The sequence below is a fragment of the Elaeis guineensis genome, chromosome 3 (genome assembly GCF_000442705.2).
Source record: "Elaeis guineensis isolate ETL-2024a chromosome 3, EG11, whole genome shotgun sequence".
In the NCBI taxonomy this organism is placed as follows: domain Eukaryota; kingdom Viridiplantae; phylum Streptophyta; class Magnoliopsida; order Arecales; family Arecaceae; genus Elaeis; species Elaeis guineensis.
In genome coordinates, this window is record NC_025995.2 from 98,997,099 (window position 1) to 99,018,673 (window position 21,575).

At 37.2% G+C, this 21,575-nt stretch overlaps 1 protein-coding gene across 3 annotated transcripts; it reads left to right on the plus strand.

The window, feature by feature from the left end:
• Nucleotides 1-15: 15 nt before the first annotated feature.
• On the plus strand, nucleotides 16-19,653 carry LOC105041931 (lysine-specific demethylase JMJ21). Of its 3 annotated transcripts, none has more exons than XR_012139805.1 (16): nucleotides 127-513; nucleotides 2,609-2,716; nucleotides 2,839-2,894; nucleotides 3,008-3,150; nucleotides 3,686-3,883; nucleotides 3,962-4,161; nucleotides 4,637-4,736; nucleotides 4,822-5,412; nucleotides 5,788-5,910; nucleotides 8,435-8,515; nucleotides 8,603-8,910; nucleotides 9,024-9,317; nucleotides 11,698-11,782; nucleotides 11,869-12,094; nucleotides 14,955-15,162; nucleotides 15,728-15,867. XR_012139805.1 is itself a non-coding variant. In XM_010919002.4 (16 exons), the coding sequence occupies exons 1-16, from the start codon at nucleotides 380-382 to the stop codon at nucleotides 19,366-19,368; spliced, it is 2,970 nt and encodes a 989-aa protein (XP_010917304.1). In that variant the 5' UTR covers nucleotides 152-379; the 3' UTR covers nucleotides 19,369-19,653. The 3 variants fall into 3 exon arrangements, 1 of the variants encoding a protein (XP_010917304.1); XM_010919002.4 differs by lacking the exon at nucleotides 14,955-15,162 and adding an exon at nucleotides 19,230-19,653 and having other exon boundaries at nucleotides 152-513; nucleotides 15,728-15,911; XR_003800379.2 differs by lacking the exons at nucleotides 11,698-11,782; nucleotides 11,869-12,094; nucleotides 14,955-15,162 and adding an exon at nucleotides 19,230-19,653 and having other exon boundaries at nucleotides 16-513; nucleotides 15,728-15,911.
• Nucleotides 19,654-21,575: the final 1,922 nt, after the last annotated feature.

The following is a 21,575-nucleotide window of genomic DNA, read 5'->3' on the forward strand; positions in this document are numbered from 1 at the left end:
ACCTTAGCCCATTACCCCTGATTGCATCTGGATCCGAATCCTAGACCACACATTGACTCCTGCGGAGTCCGAGTTTAGAGCGAATCTGGACCTGACCCAACCCACTCGCAAAGGGCCCACTGATTGCTCCAAACTAGCGAATCGCAGCGGCCGGTGGGTTGGAAGTTTCGACGGGCGCCGGTTCCCATCTGCGGACTGCAGTGAAGCGGTAATGTCGCCCACACGCGGATCCGCGTTCCCCACGCGTCGAAGCAACGCCAAGGCTCTTTTTCCAATATTCCTTCTCCCCCGCAATCCCGCCCGCACACCCCTCGCCGCATACTGAGTCCGTCCCCGGACGAGGAGGCGATCCTATCAGCGCCCAAGGACGCCACCGACGATGGAGACGCAGCAGTTCAGGGATCGGAGGCCAGACGCCCTTGGCGACCTTCGAGTCCTCCCCGACGAGCTCCTCTGCGCCATCCTCGAGCTCCTCTCCCCTCCCGACCTCGCCCGCCTCGCTTGTGTCAGCAGGTTTCTCCTCCAGCCCCCCTCCTCATTCGATCGTTTTTCGGAATCAAACGATTCTTTTCTTTGAATTATCTCTCTTTTTTTTTGGTTCAATTTCGTTTATGTTTAGATAACTGTAGAGGTGCTCGAATCTTATGCGTTTTAAAGGGTTTTGTTGTAGGACTATATAGGAGATAGATTTCTTGGAGGGATTGGTGCCTCCTAGTTGGGGCCGGTACGATGAGTATAGTTTATTCCTGGTTATTCTACAGAGTTTTAGATTTCTTGTTAGGAATGAATGCCAAGAATTGGTGCATTGGCAAATCCTTGCACATTCCTAGTCTCAAAAAAGTAAAGGATGTTATAATTTAGTCAAGTTCATATTTTTGGTGATACGGCAAAGCTGAATAAAGGGAAAAATAATGCAATTTTCTTTCAATGAATAAATTTAACTACTGGTTACTAATATTGCTTGCCACTGTGGCATCGATCTTGACCTCTACGGATGCTAACGGGGCTAACAATTCAGCAGCATGCTGAAGACTTTACCTTGTTCCCAAGCATAGTAACCTCTGAGCCCACAACTTTGTATAGATGTAAGTAATGTAATAAACAAAGAAGCCTTGGACTTGACGACTATATGCAGGCGTTGATACTTCTTCTACTTGAGAATGATTTCGCTATTTTTATTTGGCTTTGGCTGTCAATATTGTTACTGTAGTTTCAATTGAGAAACAATTGTGTCTTGTGAGTGTTTGATCTGTAGCTGAGCTGCTATACTGTTGTTCTATTTTTGCTTCTCTTGATTTGTACTGGATTTGCCAATGCTTATTATTGCTTTCTCTTGCAACTGATTTTGCCTTCTAAGAGATTCTTTGGTACTATTTTTCCCCCATTTCCAAGGTGGATTTCCATAAAAAGAGATATAGTGGTATAAAACATGAGTGCCATACAGAATGCATTTGGAGATAACAGAAGATGAAGTGCCAGTGAGGAGTAATAGTGATGCTTTAGTAGTGCAATGAGGACACAAGGAGGAAGTAATAAAGAGAGCAGTACTGATTCCAGAAAAGAAAAGGGAAGCATCAAGAAATAGAAATAAATAAAATTACATTTGATTGTTAAGGAGGAATCGAAAAACTCTGATTCTAGTGGAAAACCAAATCAATGGTAAGTTTTTAATCAGCAAGAAAGATCAAGCATGGTTTACGTTTGGCATAATGAAGTTTTTATATCGGGTTGATAGGGTGGTAGCCACAGAGCTGAAGAATTCTGGCTTTTGAGGACAATGGTTGGTTGTGAGGTTGGAGATGACCATTGGCTTAAAAGATGGATTGATGATACTGAAAGATTTGCACTGGCAGAAGGCATAGGCAGTGATATTGATAACGGTGTTACTTGGTGTGCCAAAGATGATTAGCTATCATGGCTTTTGATGATAAGGAATGGTGGGGTGGTGGAGGTTGGTCGTAGAAGAAGATGGTAACTAACTAAAAATCGGTTATGGTTATGAATGACATAGAGCATGATACACAAAGGTTGGCATTTGGCACAGTCAGAATGTGAATATAATGTTGCTAAAAGGAATTTAGAATAGGTACAGTTCTTTAAAAAGGGCAAAAATGCAAAGAATTAATCAATTAACTTAATATTGTTGAGAGTAGGATTGTTTGCAGTAGTTAAGGTTAGGTTTCTGCAATTTTCTTTGATGGATATTGGACATTTGTACCTTCTATTGTCAAGAAGCATCAATATAGAAATTTATGTGAAGGCAAAACACAGTTGAGGGGACATTTTATAGATTGCTTATTGCATAATTCCATGAGCATTATAATATTTGTTGGAATGAGATATCAACTGCTTATGCATCTCAATCATGAATATTGAGGTGATGGCATCTAGAGCTATGGTCCATGGATACTTACTCTTCTAAGATAAATATTTTCATAAAGCTGAGCCGAGTGAAACCTTGTTCATAAAAGCATCTATCTACATGGGTGTGTGCAATCATGTGCATTTGTATATCTTTGTATGTGGATTTTCAGGTTGACCCTTCCTTTTTCCTCAAGTGTAGTCTATAGTAGATTTTGAATGTGACTTGCTCTTGAATACTTTCCAGTGTTATGTATATATTGTGCAATGAAGAGCCACTATGGATGAATCAATGTCTCAAAGTTGGGGGTCTTCTTGAGTACAAAGGTTCGTGGAAGAAGACAACGTTGCACAGGTATGTAAATTGTAAAATTGATTGTGTTGCAGCAGTAAGAAATTTTGACGGGTACTCTCCTGAAGAACCTAAACTGAGCTTAAGAGCATTGTTTTGCATATTAATGCTTTCTTGTTTTTCAGGCAAAGTATCTACCCTAAAAATGAAGAAGCTTGCCAAAAGCCTCTGCAGTTCGATGGTAACAAGTTTCTAATTCATCATTGCTTTTCTAGAATATCTTATTCTTTTTCCTTCTATGACATTTCTGTAAACTAATTGTTACCATGTCTTATTTCTGTCTTCTGTCTGCAGGGTTCTATTCCTTTTTCTTATATAGAAGATGGTACAGGTGTTTTACCATGTTAAATGCTTTTTCTTTGGACAGTGGAGATCTAGAAAGAAAGAAGGACCTTACCTTGCATGAGTTTCATTCTGAATATGATGGCAAAAAACCGGTAAAGCTTTTGCCAAGTTCTCTATGGTCTATTTCTTTTAATGAAACTGATGTTTTATGTTGTACTCTAATCATGATCTGCAATTTCTAAGATGTTCAAGTTCAGTTTTCATTTTAGAGGTAGTGTTGTAAGATTATATCTTTTTCGGCAGGGACGTCTGAATTCTTTCCTAGTCTGTGGGATTCCATAAATTTAGGTCATGCACATACTCTGACACATAATTTCTCACTAGCTGCAATCCCCACCCCCAGCCCCCTGCACCCCCACCCCTCCCATGCCACACTCTGTATGTGTGTGTGTGTGTGTGTGTGTGTGTGCATGTTCTGGGGTGGGGGGGGGAGGGGGGTGGAAGGAACTGCTGTGCTTATCTATTTTCTTTTTGTGCTTGTTCTCTATTGTCTTATATTTCGCATTTTACTGCCCTTGAAACAGCTCTGGATCTTTTATGTGAAAGTTCAAACCCCACTTCCCCATGTAATGCAATCTGGATTTTTGTAGCAGTGTATCTAAAACTACAATATGCTTGTCCTTCCAGGTTTTGCTTACTGAGATGGCTGAAACTTGGCCAGCAAGAACGAAGTGGACAATTGACCAGCTATTGTTGAACTATGGGGATGTTGCATTTGGAATATCTCAGAGGAGCTCAAAAAAAATTACTATGAAATTTAAAGACTATGTCTCATACATGAAACTTCAACATGATGAAGATCCCTTATATGTTTTTGACGACAAGGTGCCTGTCTGCTTTTAAATATCTCATGAAAAATGCTTTCCAGAATTAATCGAAATATCTATATATTATTTTATACAGTTTGGAGAAGCTGCACCAGCTTTATTGGAAGATTATGATGTGCCTCATTTGTTCCAAGAAGACTTCTTTGATGTCTTAGATCATGATCAGCGGCCTTCTTTTAGATGGCTAATTATTGGACCTGAGAGGTCCGGCGCATCTTGGCATGTTGATCCTGCCCTAACCAGTGCCTGGAACACACTTTTATCTGGGCGGAAAAGGTAAGTTTAGTTCTACAGTAGGTGTCTTTGCACATGTATAGATGCTGCCTAATTTGATGTTTATTTATCTGAAGACTTATTTGTTGATAATGCGATCAATATCTTGTTACTTCTACAGTAGGGGGTTTTCAAAACTCTTGTTAATTCCTAATATCTGTTCTTTAGAAAGATCAAAATGATGCGTTCTGAAAAGTTGTATTATGTTTTCTATCATAATATTAGAAATTTCTCTTCAATTTCTTGAGCTTTCTGTATCAATGCAAATGAAAGATTTTATATCCTGTGCACTTAATGTTATTTGACTTTTATATATTTCTGCACCTAGCTGTTATACATGTTACAATGAAACTTCTGTCCTGTTAATGCTCTATATGCCTTTTAATTTCTCATATGTTCACTTGTTTCTTGGCATATTTTTCTTGATTTAGTTAAATCACCAGTGAACGGTTAAAACTTTCTATGGTTTCTTTTGTAGGTGGGCATTGTACCCTCCAGGTAGAGTACCTGCAGGTGTTACTGTACATGTAAATGATGAAGATGGTGATGTTAATATTGAGAGCCCAACATCCTTGCAGGTAATTCAACTTGATTTATTTTTTTAAGAAATATATTTATCATATCCATGTTTTTTATATGTGACATAAATTTGGATGTATGCAGTGGTGGCTAGATATTTATCCTCAACTTGCTGACCATGATAAGCCATTAGAGTGCACTCAACTGCCAGGAGAGACCATATTTGTTCCCAGTGGTTGGTGGCATTGTGTGCTAAATCTTGAGACAACCATTGCCATCACTCAGAACTTTGTAAATACATCAAATTTTGAATTTGTATGTTTGGATATAGCACCTGGCCATCATCATAAAGGAGTTTGTCGTGCTGGATTGTTGGCTGTCCAAGATAAGGGTTTTAAAGATGTTGAAAGCATTGCATCCCTTGAGGCAAATTCTCTGAATTACCCTGATATGACTAGGAAAGAGAAAAGGCTCAAACATGTGGAACTTGGGAAAGAGTCATCTAGATATGGTAGCAGTTGGCATGCTAAAGATGAGTTCTCAGAAGCTTACAGCAATTTATGGAATCAAAAATTTTCTTATGATATAGATTTTTTATCTACATTTTTGGAGGAAGAGAGGGACCACTATAATTCTATTTGGAGTGCTAGCAACAGCATTGGACAAAGAGAAATGAGAGAATGGTTGCACAAGCTTTGGATCACAAAGCCAGCATGGAGACAACTAATATGGAAGGTAACTATCGTATGCTTTTCTTGGTTGGTGGCATCATTCACCGTAACAGTGCATACTGCCCCATACCATGTGTACCTTACTATACCACCACCGAACAAAGACTTGGTACAGGGAGCATATCAAGTCTCGGTACGCCAAACTGACCCCCAAACCAGATGTGCTGACATTATACTAGTATAGTAGTACCATGGGATCTGGTACTAAGATGGTGAACCTTATATACAAACAATACAATGCATGGTTCTTGGTTCTTCAAGATCTATGGAATGTTTTGTGGCTCATTTTCTGAAGATGCCTTCATGATTTATCTATTTCTTACATGGTAACCATGGCTTATATCATTTTTTTCTTAAAAAATGGTTTTGTTGTTTGCAGGGTGCACAGTTAGCTTTAAATGTGGATAGATGGTATGCATGTATGCTGGAAATTTGTGCATGCCATAATTTGCCATCTCCCATGGATGATGAGAAGCTTCCTATTGGCACAGGGAGCAATCCTGTAAGTAGCTTGGTTATCATGGTTAGTGGATATGGATATTAATGTGCCTTGTTTTGGCGCAAACATAAATGTGCCATATAACAAGTCATTGTATTGATCTGCATTTTAGTTTATAGAGTATTGTCATTAGCTTGGTGTATTACTCGATTTTTTGGGGCTTCATATATTTTTAAGGTCAAGAATCTCTGCACAAAACATAGTATTATGCATGAAGTCTGGTAGGTTGGGGCTGAAATGCCCAAATTGAAAATATATACAGGTAACAATAGGGTAAGCATTGTATATTGCAACTTTATTCATGGTGGCATTTATTATTTATTCTTGAATTAAAATTTTCAGTTCAGGAAAGATGTTTAATTTCAGGCTCATAGAATGATGCATTGTCACTATCCTGAGTGAGTCTAGATTCTAACAGCTTTTGCTACATATTACCATGGTCATACTTAACCATAATGCAGATAAATGATAAGTTGGGTTTTGATGTGCAAAATTTTCTAGTTGATGCAGAATCATTTCTTTATGATTTTCAACATGGCATGGGTTTAACTCCAGCTTTCCATGTCTTGTGTTGATAAAACTTCTCATTCAATCCTCGGTGGTTAGTTGACTGCAACATGGGTCCTGCGGTGCAAAGGTGTGAAAATAAACAGAGAAGAAAACAAGTCCTAGCATCCATATTGTCAAAGAATATATAAAGACCCTTCATATGGCTGGTGCCGCTGCCATGAGGTTTTGGCACTATTGTACAAAACTTAGTACATGACATGCCCAAGTTGTACTCTTGGGGAAAACTTATCCTTTCTTGCTCAGTTTGTCTATTTCCCATATGGATCTTTTTTATTGCATTCGTAGACAAGGTATCAGATGGGGTTCTGTCCTTGAAAATGTACCTCAAAAAGGATGGATTGATTTTATTGAAAAACTTGACCCTGGATTTCTGATTAGATCCTCTGCTAATGATGAGGTTTGGTTGTGTAGTCACATTGGCTTCATGTTACTATTTTCTGCTAGTAAATGTCAAAAATTCCTGATGGGAACAATTACTTGGATGATGAGCTGACCCTCTGTTATAACTTGGCTTGGAATAATGTTAAGGTGCTTAATAATATTGAGGTGAAAAAATGGTTGGTAGGTTGGGGGTTGCACATTTTATGTTCTTTAGGTGAAAAAAAATTGAAGGCATCACCTGTTCTTTGAACACTCACATAAATAATTGCTCCACCAAAACCGTATAGTTTCTTTGTCTTCATTAAGGACATCAACAAATGTTGCTCATGTTCAAGGATAAAGGTAGTTTCCTTCGTTTTGATTTTAAGATGTTTTTAGATTTGGAAATTTTTATGACTGGCTTATTGGCTTATAATTTGTGCATTAGAAAGAATTTTGGTTTGTTTGTTACACTGAATAATGCCTTCTCCCTTCCTCATATAGATTTTCCAAGTCTAGGGGACACTTCAAGGATATTTCCCTAGTTGCAAGACAAAAAAATTATGTATTAATAAGTCTTCTTACAGAACTACTGCTGTTCTCGAGTTTATGGCAGGCTTTCTGCTGCCCAAACTTTCCTTTGCCAAGAACTTGGCACCAGTTGGAGAAGCTGGTATCTGATTGAGAGTTGGTCATAGGAAGTTCTTAAACTTTTTTGGGTCATTCCTTGATTAATAATTTGGGCCTTTTAAGGACAACTCTAGGTTTCTCGATTTGTTTTAATGTGGTTTAACATGTTTTAGGTTGAGGTTCATTCACAGAGACATAGAAGTTTTATGAATGGGTCCAACAGTTTAGGTGCTGAAACTACTTGCCCACCGAGGCTGCTATGCGGCATACTGATCAATAATCATGGCCTGTTGCCCTTGGCATTGGTTCATGGCCGAACTGCCCTAGATTGTCTCATGCCAAATATGTATCAGCTTATACTACCTGGTACCCATTTTATTTTACCTTTTTCCCCTCTCTCATTTGAACCCACAGATGCCAGCCTATGCCCTGTGCTGCTGTTGCATAAGCATATGGCCAGTGATTAGTATAGGCACCAGCCCTAACCTTAAATCCCTTGATAGGATGTGTATCAAATTGGTATGGTTTGGGTTTGGATGTTTTATCTCGAAGCTCATTAGTTGTGATATAGGAGTATGTTGTTGACACGAATCATCTTATGCAGAAGTCAAGAAATTTCTGGAAAAGTAGATTGCCATGATACATTTCCTCATCCAGTCTAGTGTCAGCTTATAAAAAGGAAAGCCATATATCCGTCAGATAAAGCCAGGTGCTAGAAATGGAATTAGGGAAATGTGTTCAAGAGCATATTCTTACAGCTATAGCAAGGTTTTGGGAAATGCCCTTTAAGGTGAGCACTAGGTCTCACATATGTGTCCAGGACTGAGAGTATATAATGAGCAGCAACCAATTATTGTTTATTGATTTAAATCAAGTGAATATCAGCACTGCTTTTTCTAACAGACTCTGTCCTTATTTTTTAGCTCGAACTGAGTAATTCTCTGACCCATTTCACCTGTTTCTGCAGGTTTTTCTTGTTTCCGACAATGTCATAAAAATTTATGCGGAAGGAGGCTTCGAGTCTGTTATCCATGGTCTGGGCACTGAGGTATCACTCAGCGTACTGTGAATCTTTTGTACATCCAGCTACCTATTTTCTCATTTACATATTGAGTTCTGTTCCTTGTTCCTGCAGCTTGAGTTCTACAATCTTCTTCATAAAGCCAAGTCACCTTTGATAGATCATGTTCCTGAGATTTTGGCTAGTGGTATTGTTGTCTATGAAAGTGGTCGCTATAGAACATTTCAATGGGAAGGAAAAGAAGTTCCAGATGTAATTGTTAACTGCAATCTTATTAAGGGAGATTGCATGGAGGATTGCTTTCCTTTTGGTGTATGGAGCAAAATACAGTTTCTACTAAAAAAATCAGCAGCTGCTTCATGCACAAGGATATGGCCATACATGGTAACTAAAAGATGCAAGGGAAATATCTTTGCTCATCTGTAAGTTTAATTTTCTGCAAATTTTGATTAAATGCTAAACTGTATACCTATTCACTATTATTACTCATGGAATCTTAGCGGTAACCCTGTTAATGATTTTGTTCCATTTGCAGAAGGGATACATTATCGGATGATGATGTCTTACATCTAGCTTCTTTTTTGGGTGATCAACTGCGAAATCTCCACCTTTTACCCCTACCACATTTCCAGCATAGCATCCATTTAGATGCAAACAATTTATCTTCGGCAAGAACCTTCAACAGTTTGGTTGAAAGTTCTAAGACATCTGCAACAAATCCTTCTGCAAGAGCAGTTTCTGAGGGTTTTAGTATTCCACCAGAATGGGAGCTTATTATTGCAGCTCTGGATGTAAGGAAGAAGAATATTAAGAACCGTCTAGTTCAATGGTACATGATCTTTTCCCCTTGAGATATTAAAGCAACCGACATCATGAGTCATGATGTTGCTTCGTGTTTTACTTTTGATTGGTTTGTTTTTACAAATTGTTTTTGCTGCTGTTGTTAAAGGTTGTTTTAGCAAGTCTAACCTCGAAAGCTTTTTAATAATTATTTATATTTTCCTTTGCAAAATTAATGAAATGGTGACAGCAAGATTTTAGATATATGCTAGTTTCAGAATTGGTTTGAATATATATATATATATATACACATACATACACACACACACACACGCACGCACGCACGCACACACACACACACATACATATAGATACATACATACGTACATATAGATACATATACATACATACATACATATATATTCAGGTATATACATCTGTATGTATTGTATGTAATGTATGTATGTACGTATATTCATTTTTCTTGAGAAGATAATGGATGCTGACATTAGTTAAACCAATAGGAAGAGGTGTCTTCATGTAAGTTTCTTATGCTGTCTTGAGGATGATGTAGGCTCCTAGCTGGACAGGTTGGAGAAAGCATACCAGAGAGTTCATGAGAATGATAATGTGGCCCAGATAGAAAAGGACGGTGCAACAGATTCTAGTTAGATTGATATAGGTAGTTACGACTGTGGCTATAGATGCTAGTCTTCTGAAAGAACTGATAGTTTGAAAGCTTTAAAAAGGCCCTAGCAGTGGAATAAATCAGTGGTGTAGATCTGTACCCTTTTAATCTTAGGGTATGGATTATTGGCTGTACTATTTCTTGATAAGGGGTATTTGAGGCATTTAAAAGATTTTATAAGATTTTATAAGGCAATAAATAGGAATATGTTCCTTTTCTATTTAAGGGTTAAGAGATATTGATGGGGTTGAAACTTACATCCTGATGGAAAATATATTTGGAGGAGGAGCTAAGTGTTTGAACAGAAAGGCATGGTTACTAAAAATCATGTTTGTTTATATTGTCATTATAAGATGAATTTATTGTTGTACAACTACCGTAAAAATCAGGTTGGCTAAGATACGAGCTTTCTCACCCATTTTATGGGATTACCTTATTGATCCTTCTTTGGTATTCCATCTTATTTGATAAATCAATTTGAATATCTTTACTCTTTCTTTCTTATTTTTCTTTTTTACTTTTTATCTTGGCTGAGATCTCAGTTTGTATTCATAACATGCGCTCCCTCTATTAGATACAGAATGTTGGCCTCTATTTTCTTGGCCAGTGTAAACTGATAAATCCCAATATATTGGCCGATACAAATACCATTACATTGGCTAGTATTTTCTAACCACACATTTACTTTCTTAATTTGATATCTTGACTAATAAATTTTAAAATTAACGCTTTAAACTATTTGGTGATCTAGAATTTAACATAACTTTCGAGATTCCGATATCTCAGTCCTAAAATATCAGCCAAGATCTCAGAAAATCTCAGATATATCCAAATTTCCCCAGTTACCATCTTGGCTAAGATAAACCAAGATCTAGGTTCGTCTCCATGGTGGTCACCCACCAAGATGGGCAATATCTTAGTAATTAAAAACTTTGTTTTTGGGTTGATTCCATGACTTTTTCTTTTGGGGTTCAAGTTAGCTCATGCAGGGGCAAAGGGGTGATGAGCAATTCTGAACATTATAAAGATAAATTATCTTAGCATAAGCCTCCAATCTTGGAACAAGCAAGATTTTAAAAAGCCCTGAAGACAGTGGTATTTTTCTTTTAACTTGCAGAATTATATTTTTGAGTATGACAAATGTTGCTTCGAACCTAGGATTGGAATGACTAAAGTTAATGTTCTGTTGATAAGAAGTTATAAAACTAAGGAGCAGTTTGTAATTTCAGATCACTTTGTTATGTTGACCCCCCTCTTAAATTGCTTCCGGCAACATTTTATTACATTTTACACTGAAGATATGGAGGGACCTTATATCTTAGCCCTAAAGAGTGAATTATCACCTATTAAATAGTGTGCAAATGAGTGAATTCTTCTATTTTGTTTCACATTTGCATATGTTAGTTTGCTTATGTGATCCTTCTTGCACATACCACAACCATAACCAAAAGTATAAATCTCTGTCCTATTCGTAGTCAAGGCTTCCTGCTCTGGTTCATTTCTTCCTTTTTTTGGGTTAAATTGCAAAATTCTAGTTTTTAAGGGCCCTAATTTTGCCAACTGATTTATTGTCATATACTGCCTCTGGGTTTTTCTAAATGATCAAACTATAAATTGAAGAAACTATATTGGTATATTCTGAGAAACTCAACTTCATGATGCCCACAAGGTTCATATATGATTTAGTTGGAATTGTAGAATCTGTGCAGATGTTCTGACATTCTTTGATTTCCAAACTTAGGGGGGATCCAATTCCAGGATTTCTGATAGAGAATGTTGAAGAGTACCTTCCACGTGATCTCACAATGTTTCTCGACTTAATCAAGGTCATTCCTAAGTTCTCTCTGTCTTCTTCACAGCTGCACTACCATTTTAATGTTCTTGACCTTAGACATCTAGTTGAATGAACCAGGATACTGATGGCTCATACAACGTCTGTGGATCTCCCTCTTGGATACATTCAGATATCATGGATGACAACATTCATATGGAACCATGTCCCCCTATGCATTGCTTTGGTGAGGATGCTCCAGATGCAAGTGTAATTGCTAATGGCAAACTAGATTCTAGTAATGGGGAAAGAAGGCTGCGGAAATGGCATCCCACTCATATTCTTGATTTCAGTGATTTGTCTATTGGTGAGCCACTTCTCATGTTGCTTAATTTTACTCAAGCTGTCAAGCATATATTTGACTCCATTAGATCAAATGTTTCTAAATATCTATTGAAATAATTAGAGAAGATGAAAACTTAAAACTAAGTTATGGACTTATGATTTCTAGATAAAAGTTTAAGAAGAAGATTCTGCCTTATTTTAATTGTAATGGTTAGATGAATGTTAAATTTGTTTTCTATCAAATATACAATTGTATCCATATCTATTACTGCTTTTCCTTCATTTCAGGTTGGGGAAAATGATTGTTAAATTTTGTTTTGTTTTGTTTTTTTTTCCTGTTCCATTCTTTTCACTTCAATTTGTCAAGATCTTCATAATTTTTTTAAAAAAAAATGTTTTATAAATAATTACGTCAAAATTGGATTTTTTTTTTTTTAATATCAGCTAGCTTGATAGAAGTCCTCAAGAAAGTAGTCCTTATGCATTTTGTTCCACCACCTTGTTATATTAGTTGATGTCTGCACTTTGCAGAATGATTGAAACATAGGGACTGGTCAGTTGCATAGGTACTGTTTATAATTATCTATATAGAATCTGACATATTAACCTTGGTCCCATTATCTCGACACCATCAGTATTGAAGAGAACTATTTTACCATGACAAGTTTTAGAGGATGTGAAAAGGCTTATTTATGACATTGTGATCAACTCTTCAGCATGATTTCTAGGTTATAAAAGCAAGCATGAAACTCCTTAATGTGATGTGACATGAAATTCCCTATGTGACGTGAAGTCCATTTGTGTGTGTGCATGCGTGCGTGTGTGTTTTGGTGGGTTGGGGGTGGGGAGGTTGAGAATCAAAATATACCCTGAAAAAAAAAGGCCTTTCTCCTCCCTCTCTGTTCTGCAAGTACATTGTATTTGCAATTATATAGTTCATTGAGTTTTCATTATAGGTTCAAGTTGGCATATCACCTTCTTTTCTTATTAAGGCTACTTGATGTATGCTTTAACCTTATCTTACTGGTCTTGGCCATAAGAATTAAGTTATAGTCCATCAGTATCTAAAAACTTTCTACACTCAGCGCTCACCTACAATGTCTGAGAATTGAGTTGTACGGTCTGAGAACTTTCTATAATTGATGTTCACATACCATTAGCTCTCCAAATTTATGTCGAGTTCTGCTCGAGGTGTCGGCTTGCTCTAAATGCGTGCAATGTGGCATGCCAAGGAAGAACTTTGGAAGTCCTTATAGACTCATGAAGAATCTAACAAAGAGAGAAGGATGCACACTTTGATACTAGGACGTATATTCATCTTGAAGAAATAGGTAGAAGCCAAAACAATACCACTGTATTTTAGTTGATGAATAATTAAAATTAAGGTCTGCCAAATCATCGCAAATTGGACCGTTTGGGTCATATAGAAACAAACTGGCCAAGAACTAGGATGGTGTGGCCACCCGAAACAAAATAAGATTAAAACCTATTAGAACTGGTCTAAACTGGGTTGCATCAATCAGTTCTTCCCAGTTTCTAATAGTTTTGACTTGGTTCACCTGGGCCAAACCTGGGCCTTGTATAAAACCCTGACCCTCCTCATGTTTGTTCAAATAATCTGTCTCTTTTCTATCCTATTCGAAATCCTAGCCATTGCCCCCTCTCCCTCCCCATCCCTTTGCTTCACCCACCACTCAATCACCTGCTCGTCCTCCTCTGATCACGCCATGGGGGACCTTGCCAATGGCTATGGCCCCAATGAATGAGCTATGGTCCTTGATCGGCGAGCTCCAACCTCCCAATCCACCTCCCCTTCTCTAGTATGTCCTTCCTCCCCTTCTCTCTCTCTCCTGCTCATCCACTCTTATTGGCACCTAGTAGGCACCAACATGTGTATACTGAACCGATACCTGATTGGTATTGGTCATAGTACTTGTTTTGCAATTAATCGATTTTTTATGATTGTGCAATAATTTAAGGTGGTCTTGGAGGATTTCAGATGATTTTGATTATCTCACAACTTTTGGACCTCTATTTTCTAATATGGGTTTACTAATTCTTCTAATTTGTAACAGTGGTCTTTGGTTTAGATCACACAGTTTAACATATGGATTACTTGCTGGATTTCGGTGTTAGTTTGCTTGTTATCCGACACCTGACCCATTTCTCAACTTGACAAGTATCCCTGAATTGGTCGCATTCTCAAGCCAAATTACCAAGTGGATCCAATGAGGACTGATGAAAATTGGTTCAAGTTGAGTGTGATCCATAAAATATAATGCAAAAGCAAATCCTAACTTGAGCCCACCAATTAAATGGATCAGGGCAGAGCCAAATCTTGGACTCAACAAATATTAGTCTAGTCTGGTGGATTTGTGTCTTTACATAAAGATGCATGCCAATTTGTTTCCAAATCTGTTGCCATCATGTTTTGGTCAAACATACTTAGTTGTTCTTTCAGCTGAATTTAGAGAGTGGTTCTGGGACTTCCATGTCTTTAAAAGACACTTGCCAACTTTGCTGAGCACATTCTGTGTCCAAATCTGTCGCCTTTATGTGATGTTTCTGTTGAGCATTCTGAGTTGCTAATTAAGCTGAGCTAACAGTGTGCTTCTGGGACCTCCATGCCTTCCAAGTTGTGTTTCATTTTTTATGTGCTTTTGCCATCAACCTCTTTTGGCAATTTAGCCAGCCACAAACATTAAATACTCATTCCTGCATCATGCTCATATTTAAATGACTTCTTCTATAATTACTCCATAGCAAGATAGAATCTTTTCTTGAAAAAATAAGCATCGACAAAAGATTAAATGGATTTAATAAGGAAAAATCATAAATAAATTCCTGGTAGAGTAGTAGTTAATAAAAGATAAATTGTGTAGATGCACCATCAAGTCATGGGAGAATCTGTTGAAGTTCTATAGCAGTCTAAATACAATTCAGAGGACACTTCTACTAAGGAGAGCTCATGAAGAGAGGAAGGAAGTCCCAAGGAAATCTGAGGTAAATGGGAAATCAAACCACTTAGGTTTTAAAGGTGCAGCTCTTGGTAGATGTAGATTGCAAAACAGGACTCAGCACACCTGCAGTGTAAGCATTTAATTTCTGTTGGTTGCTTCTTAAATGTTTTATCTTGTTCATGTTTGAGCAGTAAGACAAATGATTTGGGTCAGCTTTGTTTTGACTTTTTGCTTGTACTCATCTACTTAATAAAGTAATAAATTGCAAAGCAATGATATAAAGGTCATTGTCTGATTCATGCACATATCAGCTTGTTTACTTCTTTCTGTTGCTTTTTGTTACCTTTTCGAGACATTCTTGGGTAGATGCACAGGAACAATGATTGACAGTATGATTGATTCTACAATCTGCATGGATGAATATATTATAAGAGTCCACTTGGCCTTCCATATCCAGTGCCACTTCCAAGAAAAGTCGGTATTGGATATATTGCCCTTTTCTAAGGGCTGCTAAACAGCAATGTTACAAAGTACTGGCTTACAGTGTTTTAAACAGGTTTCAAGAATGAACTTTCTAGCCCATATTTCATTTCATATGTAAAAATAGTTTCCAACCTCCATGTTTTTTGCTTTACTTCCAACATGATCAATCTTTATGAACTACTGAATGCATAATTATGTCCATTCTTGTCCAGGGGATCCTTTATACGACTTGATTCCCATATACCTGGATGTTTTCAGAGGAGATTCATATCTACTTAAGAAACTTTTGGAAAGCTACAAACTTCCCCTGGCAGGAAGAACAGCAGACCTCGATGCATTTTGTTGTGGGCCAGTAGATAATCAGAGGAAGCTAAAAAGAATATCATATCGTGCCATGTACGTAAGCATATAACTTATATTCTCACTTAGAATATTATGTGTTTCTGGCTTTGTATCTTCCATAGATTTGAATCTCACTTGATTAATTTGCATTCATTAAGGGTTATTGAGTATCCTCTTTTTTGCACACATTATTTTTGGTCCTAGTTTCATTTATGAAATTTGTCTAAGCATTTTTTTATTAATATTCCCGCATATGAGTCACTATCTCTTAAACAACTAAAAGGGCTCTCTCCTTTCATTTTAGAAATGCTGTTTCACCAGCTTTGTTGGGAAGAGAATTAGTGGTTGGCAAAAGTTTTAGAAATACAAGCCTTACATCTTATTGTAGCTTTAACTTGGACAGAAATTGCTCAAGCTATTTTGAATTTTTGACAGTTGAAAATCAGAAATTTCAGTTAAAAATAAAGATGACTCCTGTTAATCTGGCAGTTCGAATGGTACATTTATTACAAGTTTTTTGAGTGGTGTGTTTATGTAGAGGACAGCTAGGTTTTAGCTTAAATACATTTAGGGACCTAAGAAGGATATTTTTCTCAAGCAAATGATAATAGATGTTTTGGAAGATTATTCTTAATTGGCTAAATTGCTTGGAGTTTTTTTGCCTTACATATAGTGCTTGTAAGTATTGTATCTACTACATTATTGGTACCATATTGCAGGTTTGATGATATAACACATTGCACAATGCCTGACATGGACCTACAATACCTCAGTGTTCCACATAGCCAATTTGAATGGAGTTATTTTACTTCTTTGATAGAGGTTGATGATTGATGTTCAATGTCTAGTTGAGGAAATCCATCCTATTCTTTCGGTGTAGCGACTTCCAAACAATAACTTAGCTCAGTTTTAGGCTTCATAAGATGATGTCAACAATATGGTATTGGAGAAGTTTTTGCAAGAAATGAACCATTGGGAGTGGAGGGATGAGTTTTGTGGTTCCTTAATATGGAGACCCTAGCTAAGTATGGCAAGAAGTGCCTTCCAAAGTTTTTGACTCTTTCATTTTGAAGATTTTCTCAACTATGAGATTGCCAACTAGTTCTGCTAGTAAAATCGTCTGGGTTGGCACAACGACCTGGGTTCGAATCCCACCCTCACTTGATTGCGGCAAGGCTTCCTCGCATCCTAATTCTTTAAGGAAAAAATGTTATCAACTGTTATGGAGGGGGCTTCTAGGTATGACATCATGGATTATATGGGTCCAGACAAGTGGGATTTAGGTTTTTTTTGTGTTTTAGAGGAGACTACGTTATAAATATTTATTATATTGGTGAAGAAAAAAATGCTCTATATTTCTTTTGGTTATGATTATCAGAGCCAAGATGCTTGTTCAAATTAAGATGCTAGAGGTCTTTGGTTAAATGTTTATATCAAGTCAACTGATTATGAAAAGCACACTAAATTAATTCCAAATTTAAGGAGAATGCATTAGTATTTCTGCTACGGGTATAGTATCACTTATATGTTCATACTGGCATGAGTTAGTATCCACAGTAAGCACTGTATGCCTGAACAATACCATCATAAGAGGTACTTCATACCTTGTATTGATATTAGCAACAAATTCATGCAATTAAAACTAGGACTTGATTTCATATTATAGACAACATAAGTGCATATGATGGTAGTTTCCTGAAGCAGAAGCAAGTATGAGAGTGGATCTTGGGTTGATCCTAAAAATAATAGGAAGTGGTGATACATATTGCCACACTTGATAAATCATATTAAAATGTTGACTTTTGATGGTAAAGTACTACAAGTCTTTATTATCCAGAGTCAATAAAATGGACAATAGTAGTTAATTTTCAAAAGTATTTGAATACACCTTTGCAGCACTAGCTAGTGGTTAGGCCATAAGAAAGCTCAAAAGCATATAGAGCAGTTGTTGGAGCAGAAACAATTTCTGAGTGTATGAAAGCAAGGACTTAAGAGGAGGATGGTGTGAGTCCCGAACCCTTGCCAAGGTTATCAAGGGCAAGAGACCCTATCCATCATCATAGAGGGGTGATGGACAACACAAAAGGATTTTGTTACTAATATATGCACTATTATCCTGGAGGATTGGTATTCCATATACCATTTGTAGTCTAATGTAGATCATGGACTGGATCCTACGAAATAACAGAGCACATAGCATTCAAAAAGGCAGATGTCCTATACTAGCGTCTTTTTGTTCATGTGTGCGTGCGCGTGTTTTGGAGGGAGGGGGTAATCGAGGCCCAGCAGAATTGGAGGTGTAGAATTATATTAAGATTTTGTGTGCGCGTGTTTTGGGGAGAAGAGGTAAATCAGGTAACTGAGGCCCAGCAGAATTGGAGGTGTAGCATTATATTAAGATGTCTAGGGAGGTAATTTTAGGTTTAGGAGTAGCTTTAGCTGGTGTTCACTTCTTTTCTAGTCTAATTTACCGCTCCAAGTTTCAGGATTGTAGTTTAAAGTTTAAATTGTTATTTCTGCCAGGAATGATATCCTTTAATATATTTTTTCTAGATTGGATTTTCTGTTAGTGTTTGATGCACTGAAAGGTTTCATTTCCATAATTTTATTTTGTTTCATAATATATTCATGTTTAAGTACAATGTGATGGTTGAGTACTAGTTGTTTAGTTAATGATGCAAATTTATGACACTTTTTATCAAACCAAGCCACAATAACATATAAATAAATTAGTTATTCCAATTTTTGTTGTTCTTTATAATTATTGATTCATGTTGTTGTTGCAAATTTGATGTACAATTTAGTTTTATTCATCTAATTTACTTCCCATCTTATTTTTTCTGTCCTTGCTTCTCTTTTCTTTTCTTTCTTCTCAAACATTGAGTCCTAGAACACAGCCCCTTTATTACTTATTTGTGTGCTATTTACTGCCATTCAGCTTGTGATCATTAGAGTAGAGACTTGTTGCCCTGCTTCACATTGACTTTGTACATCATATAACACGATTGGTTAATGACTAAAAGGTCAGACTCACTTTTTTTCATCATAGGACAAGATCGACTAAAGACTAAAATATCATGCAATTAAGACCTGAGTGATTATATTGACCAAGAATGATGAACTGAAGCAATACAACAAGAAGGCAGGGCTTTTGATTTCACAACATTTGCACAGTATTAATCACAAAAAAAAAAAAAAAAAAATCTTAACATAACAATGGGCAACTTAACGTCTCTTTTTTTCTAACTATTATTTCATTCTATTTATTTTCTCAGAAATGTCGTATGCTGTAATTGTTTTTATTTGTCTTGAGAGGCTAATGATGGCTTCAAAGTGGATTTAGTTTAATATATAAAAATGTTGCCTTTGCAGGTGCTATTGTATTTTACATGAGGAGAATGTCCTGGGATCTATATTCAGTTTGTGGAAGGAATTGAGGACAGCCAAGTCATGGGAAGAGGTTGAAGAAGTCGTTTGGGGAGAGTTGAATAATTACCAATCCTCTGATTGAAGGTTTTGATTTCTAAATAATGCCGCTCAACTTAACCCACAAACTGGATCGAAGATCTTAACAGTCTTTTTTTTTTCTGAGCTTATCTTATTCTGCTCATGTATAACTGTAAAGAGTATGATTCTTTTGATGAGATTTTGCTGATATACTTGGCCTAATTTGTGTGGACCTAATGTTTATTAGACTTGTCGATCCTTCTATCCATAACAAATATTCAATAAAAACATCAGTTGGAACTTTAGAAAAAGTGAAACTTGTTGAATAGAATTTCAGGTTTTGCCTTAATTAATGGCTCAGCTGTTAAGTGGGAGAGGTCTAAACGTGTAACCGCTAATATTTGTTATCTTAAATCATTCTGTGTATGGTGTCTTTTTTTTGGGGGGGGGGGGGGGGGGGGGGTAAGAGTGTACGGTGTCTTAAAAGGTCATCGACAAAAGTAAAATGTACGACAGACGTTGGAAGGTAGCCAGTGTTGGAATAGTTGCGTCCAATCATTTAAAATAGCAGGAATGGGTCTATCGTTATGGAAGATGTTAGCTCCTTCCCAGACTACGTCTTTGGTGGTCCACGGCCTGGAAGTTGAGTTTGTTCTGCATAAGCTTGGATCGTCGCTGGTCCCCGAAGTTTGAACTGCCAACCTTCCATGCGGCTGTTGAACTGTGAAAGATGCATTGGCAGATTTATTTTCTTTTTTCTTTTTTTCTAATGCCTGTTGATAAAGATGAGGAAACATCCATTCAGCTAAGGATCCTTCCAGAAACTTAATTATTTTTCATTTTCCAAAATAAATCTATCGCTATTCCAGAGTTTTGGTGAGGCTTGATCACCTTGCGCCAGATACGCAAGACTTAATCTCTCTTTGGTAAAGATCTAAGTTTCAATTTCTTGTGATACTTGCTAGCTGATAATTCAATCTGTTGCTGTTAGATTCAAAATCTGAAATTGGGGCAGGTCGGACAAAATAGGTCTAGAGGTCGGTAGTAATTCGATTTGAAGCGTTTTCAAAAAAATCTACAAGATAAGTCAAAAAATCAGATGGAGATCTTCCGGTTGTTACCCCTTAGATGTTTAATTCAGTTCGAACCTCAAGAATAGTGAATAAAAGAGTAGTAGAGCACAAAAAAAAAAAGTTGAACTAGAGAAGTTGGACTGAGTAAGAACTATAGTCTTTTTTTAAGAACTAGTAAAGTTTCTATCAGTATAGTTTCACTTTAGTTTTTAAAAATTAGAACTTGCTATTGGAGGATCCCTCATTTTTTATTTATAGAAAAGATGATGAGAGGCCGTTACAAAATTTGTTAGGTCATTAGAAGAGTTTGTTAGATGGTTAAGCCATAGCTAGTCACGATCGACTAACACATACAGCTAAATATAAACTCTCAGATACGCAAGACTTGATCTCTCTTTGCCGAATGTCTAAGTTTCATTTTCTTGTGATATTTCCTAACTGATAGGTTTCTCCTAAATGCAGACATCATTTTGCTATTGCTTAAAGCACGTTTCGCAGATGCTCACGTGGTAATTGTCTAACATTGGCAGTAACTGCTTATATCCTGGGGATCTGACTCTCACATTTGAATTTCGAGGAGCCTGATAGTCTGTGATGCAACAATCACTCCCCTGAACCGGCTTTGTTATTCGCTGATGACTTCTACTATTGGCGTGGCTTTTGCCAGCATCAACATTAAAGTTTGGCCCTGAGTGGATGTCTACTTTAGTGCACTCGAGACCTACGTTTTTGTTTACGCTAAGCGTAGGAACCTTTCATTGGCTGGGGTGGTTTTTTCCCTAAGAAACACTGAAATTGAGAACGAGTATGACATCTAATATTCAGTTGGAACTTGCGCGAGCTCCGTGCCGACATTATATGGTCAATGCCTGGACAACCAGGACACAAAACATCTGAGCTTTTTGAGTTGTATAGATCACTTGATACACCGACAGCTTTCTCATACATCAGCAGGCCCTTCTTTTGCCTAAAGCTACTAAGGTAGTTCTATATGTTTTTCCATGAAGCCTTCCCAGGTTTCGTAATCCATCCATTCCCTCCATGTCATATTTGATGATGATGATCCGTAATTTTCGCTTGAGCAATAGTTAAGGTAAAAGTTCTCAGCGATGATCCGTAATAAACTTTGAGCTGGGTTCGGACTGATGATTGAGTGGGTCTTCTCGAGCAAAGCGTGAGCACGATCATAGGCCCAGTG

Coding starts and splice junctions, on each gene's coding strand:
- LOC105041931 (XM_010919002.4), top strand. CDS start 380: ATGGAGACGCAGCAGTTCAGGGATCGGAGGCCAGACGCCCTTGGCGAC. Junction 2,717..2,838: donor AAGAAGACAACGTTGCACAG/GTATGTAAATTG, acceptor CTTGTTTTTCAG/GCAAAGTATCTACCCTAAAA. Junction 4,737..4,821: donor AGAGCCCAACATCCTTGCAG/GTAATTCAACTT, acceptor GGATGTATGCAG/TGGTGGCTAGATATTTATCC.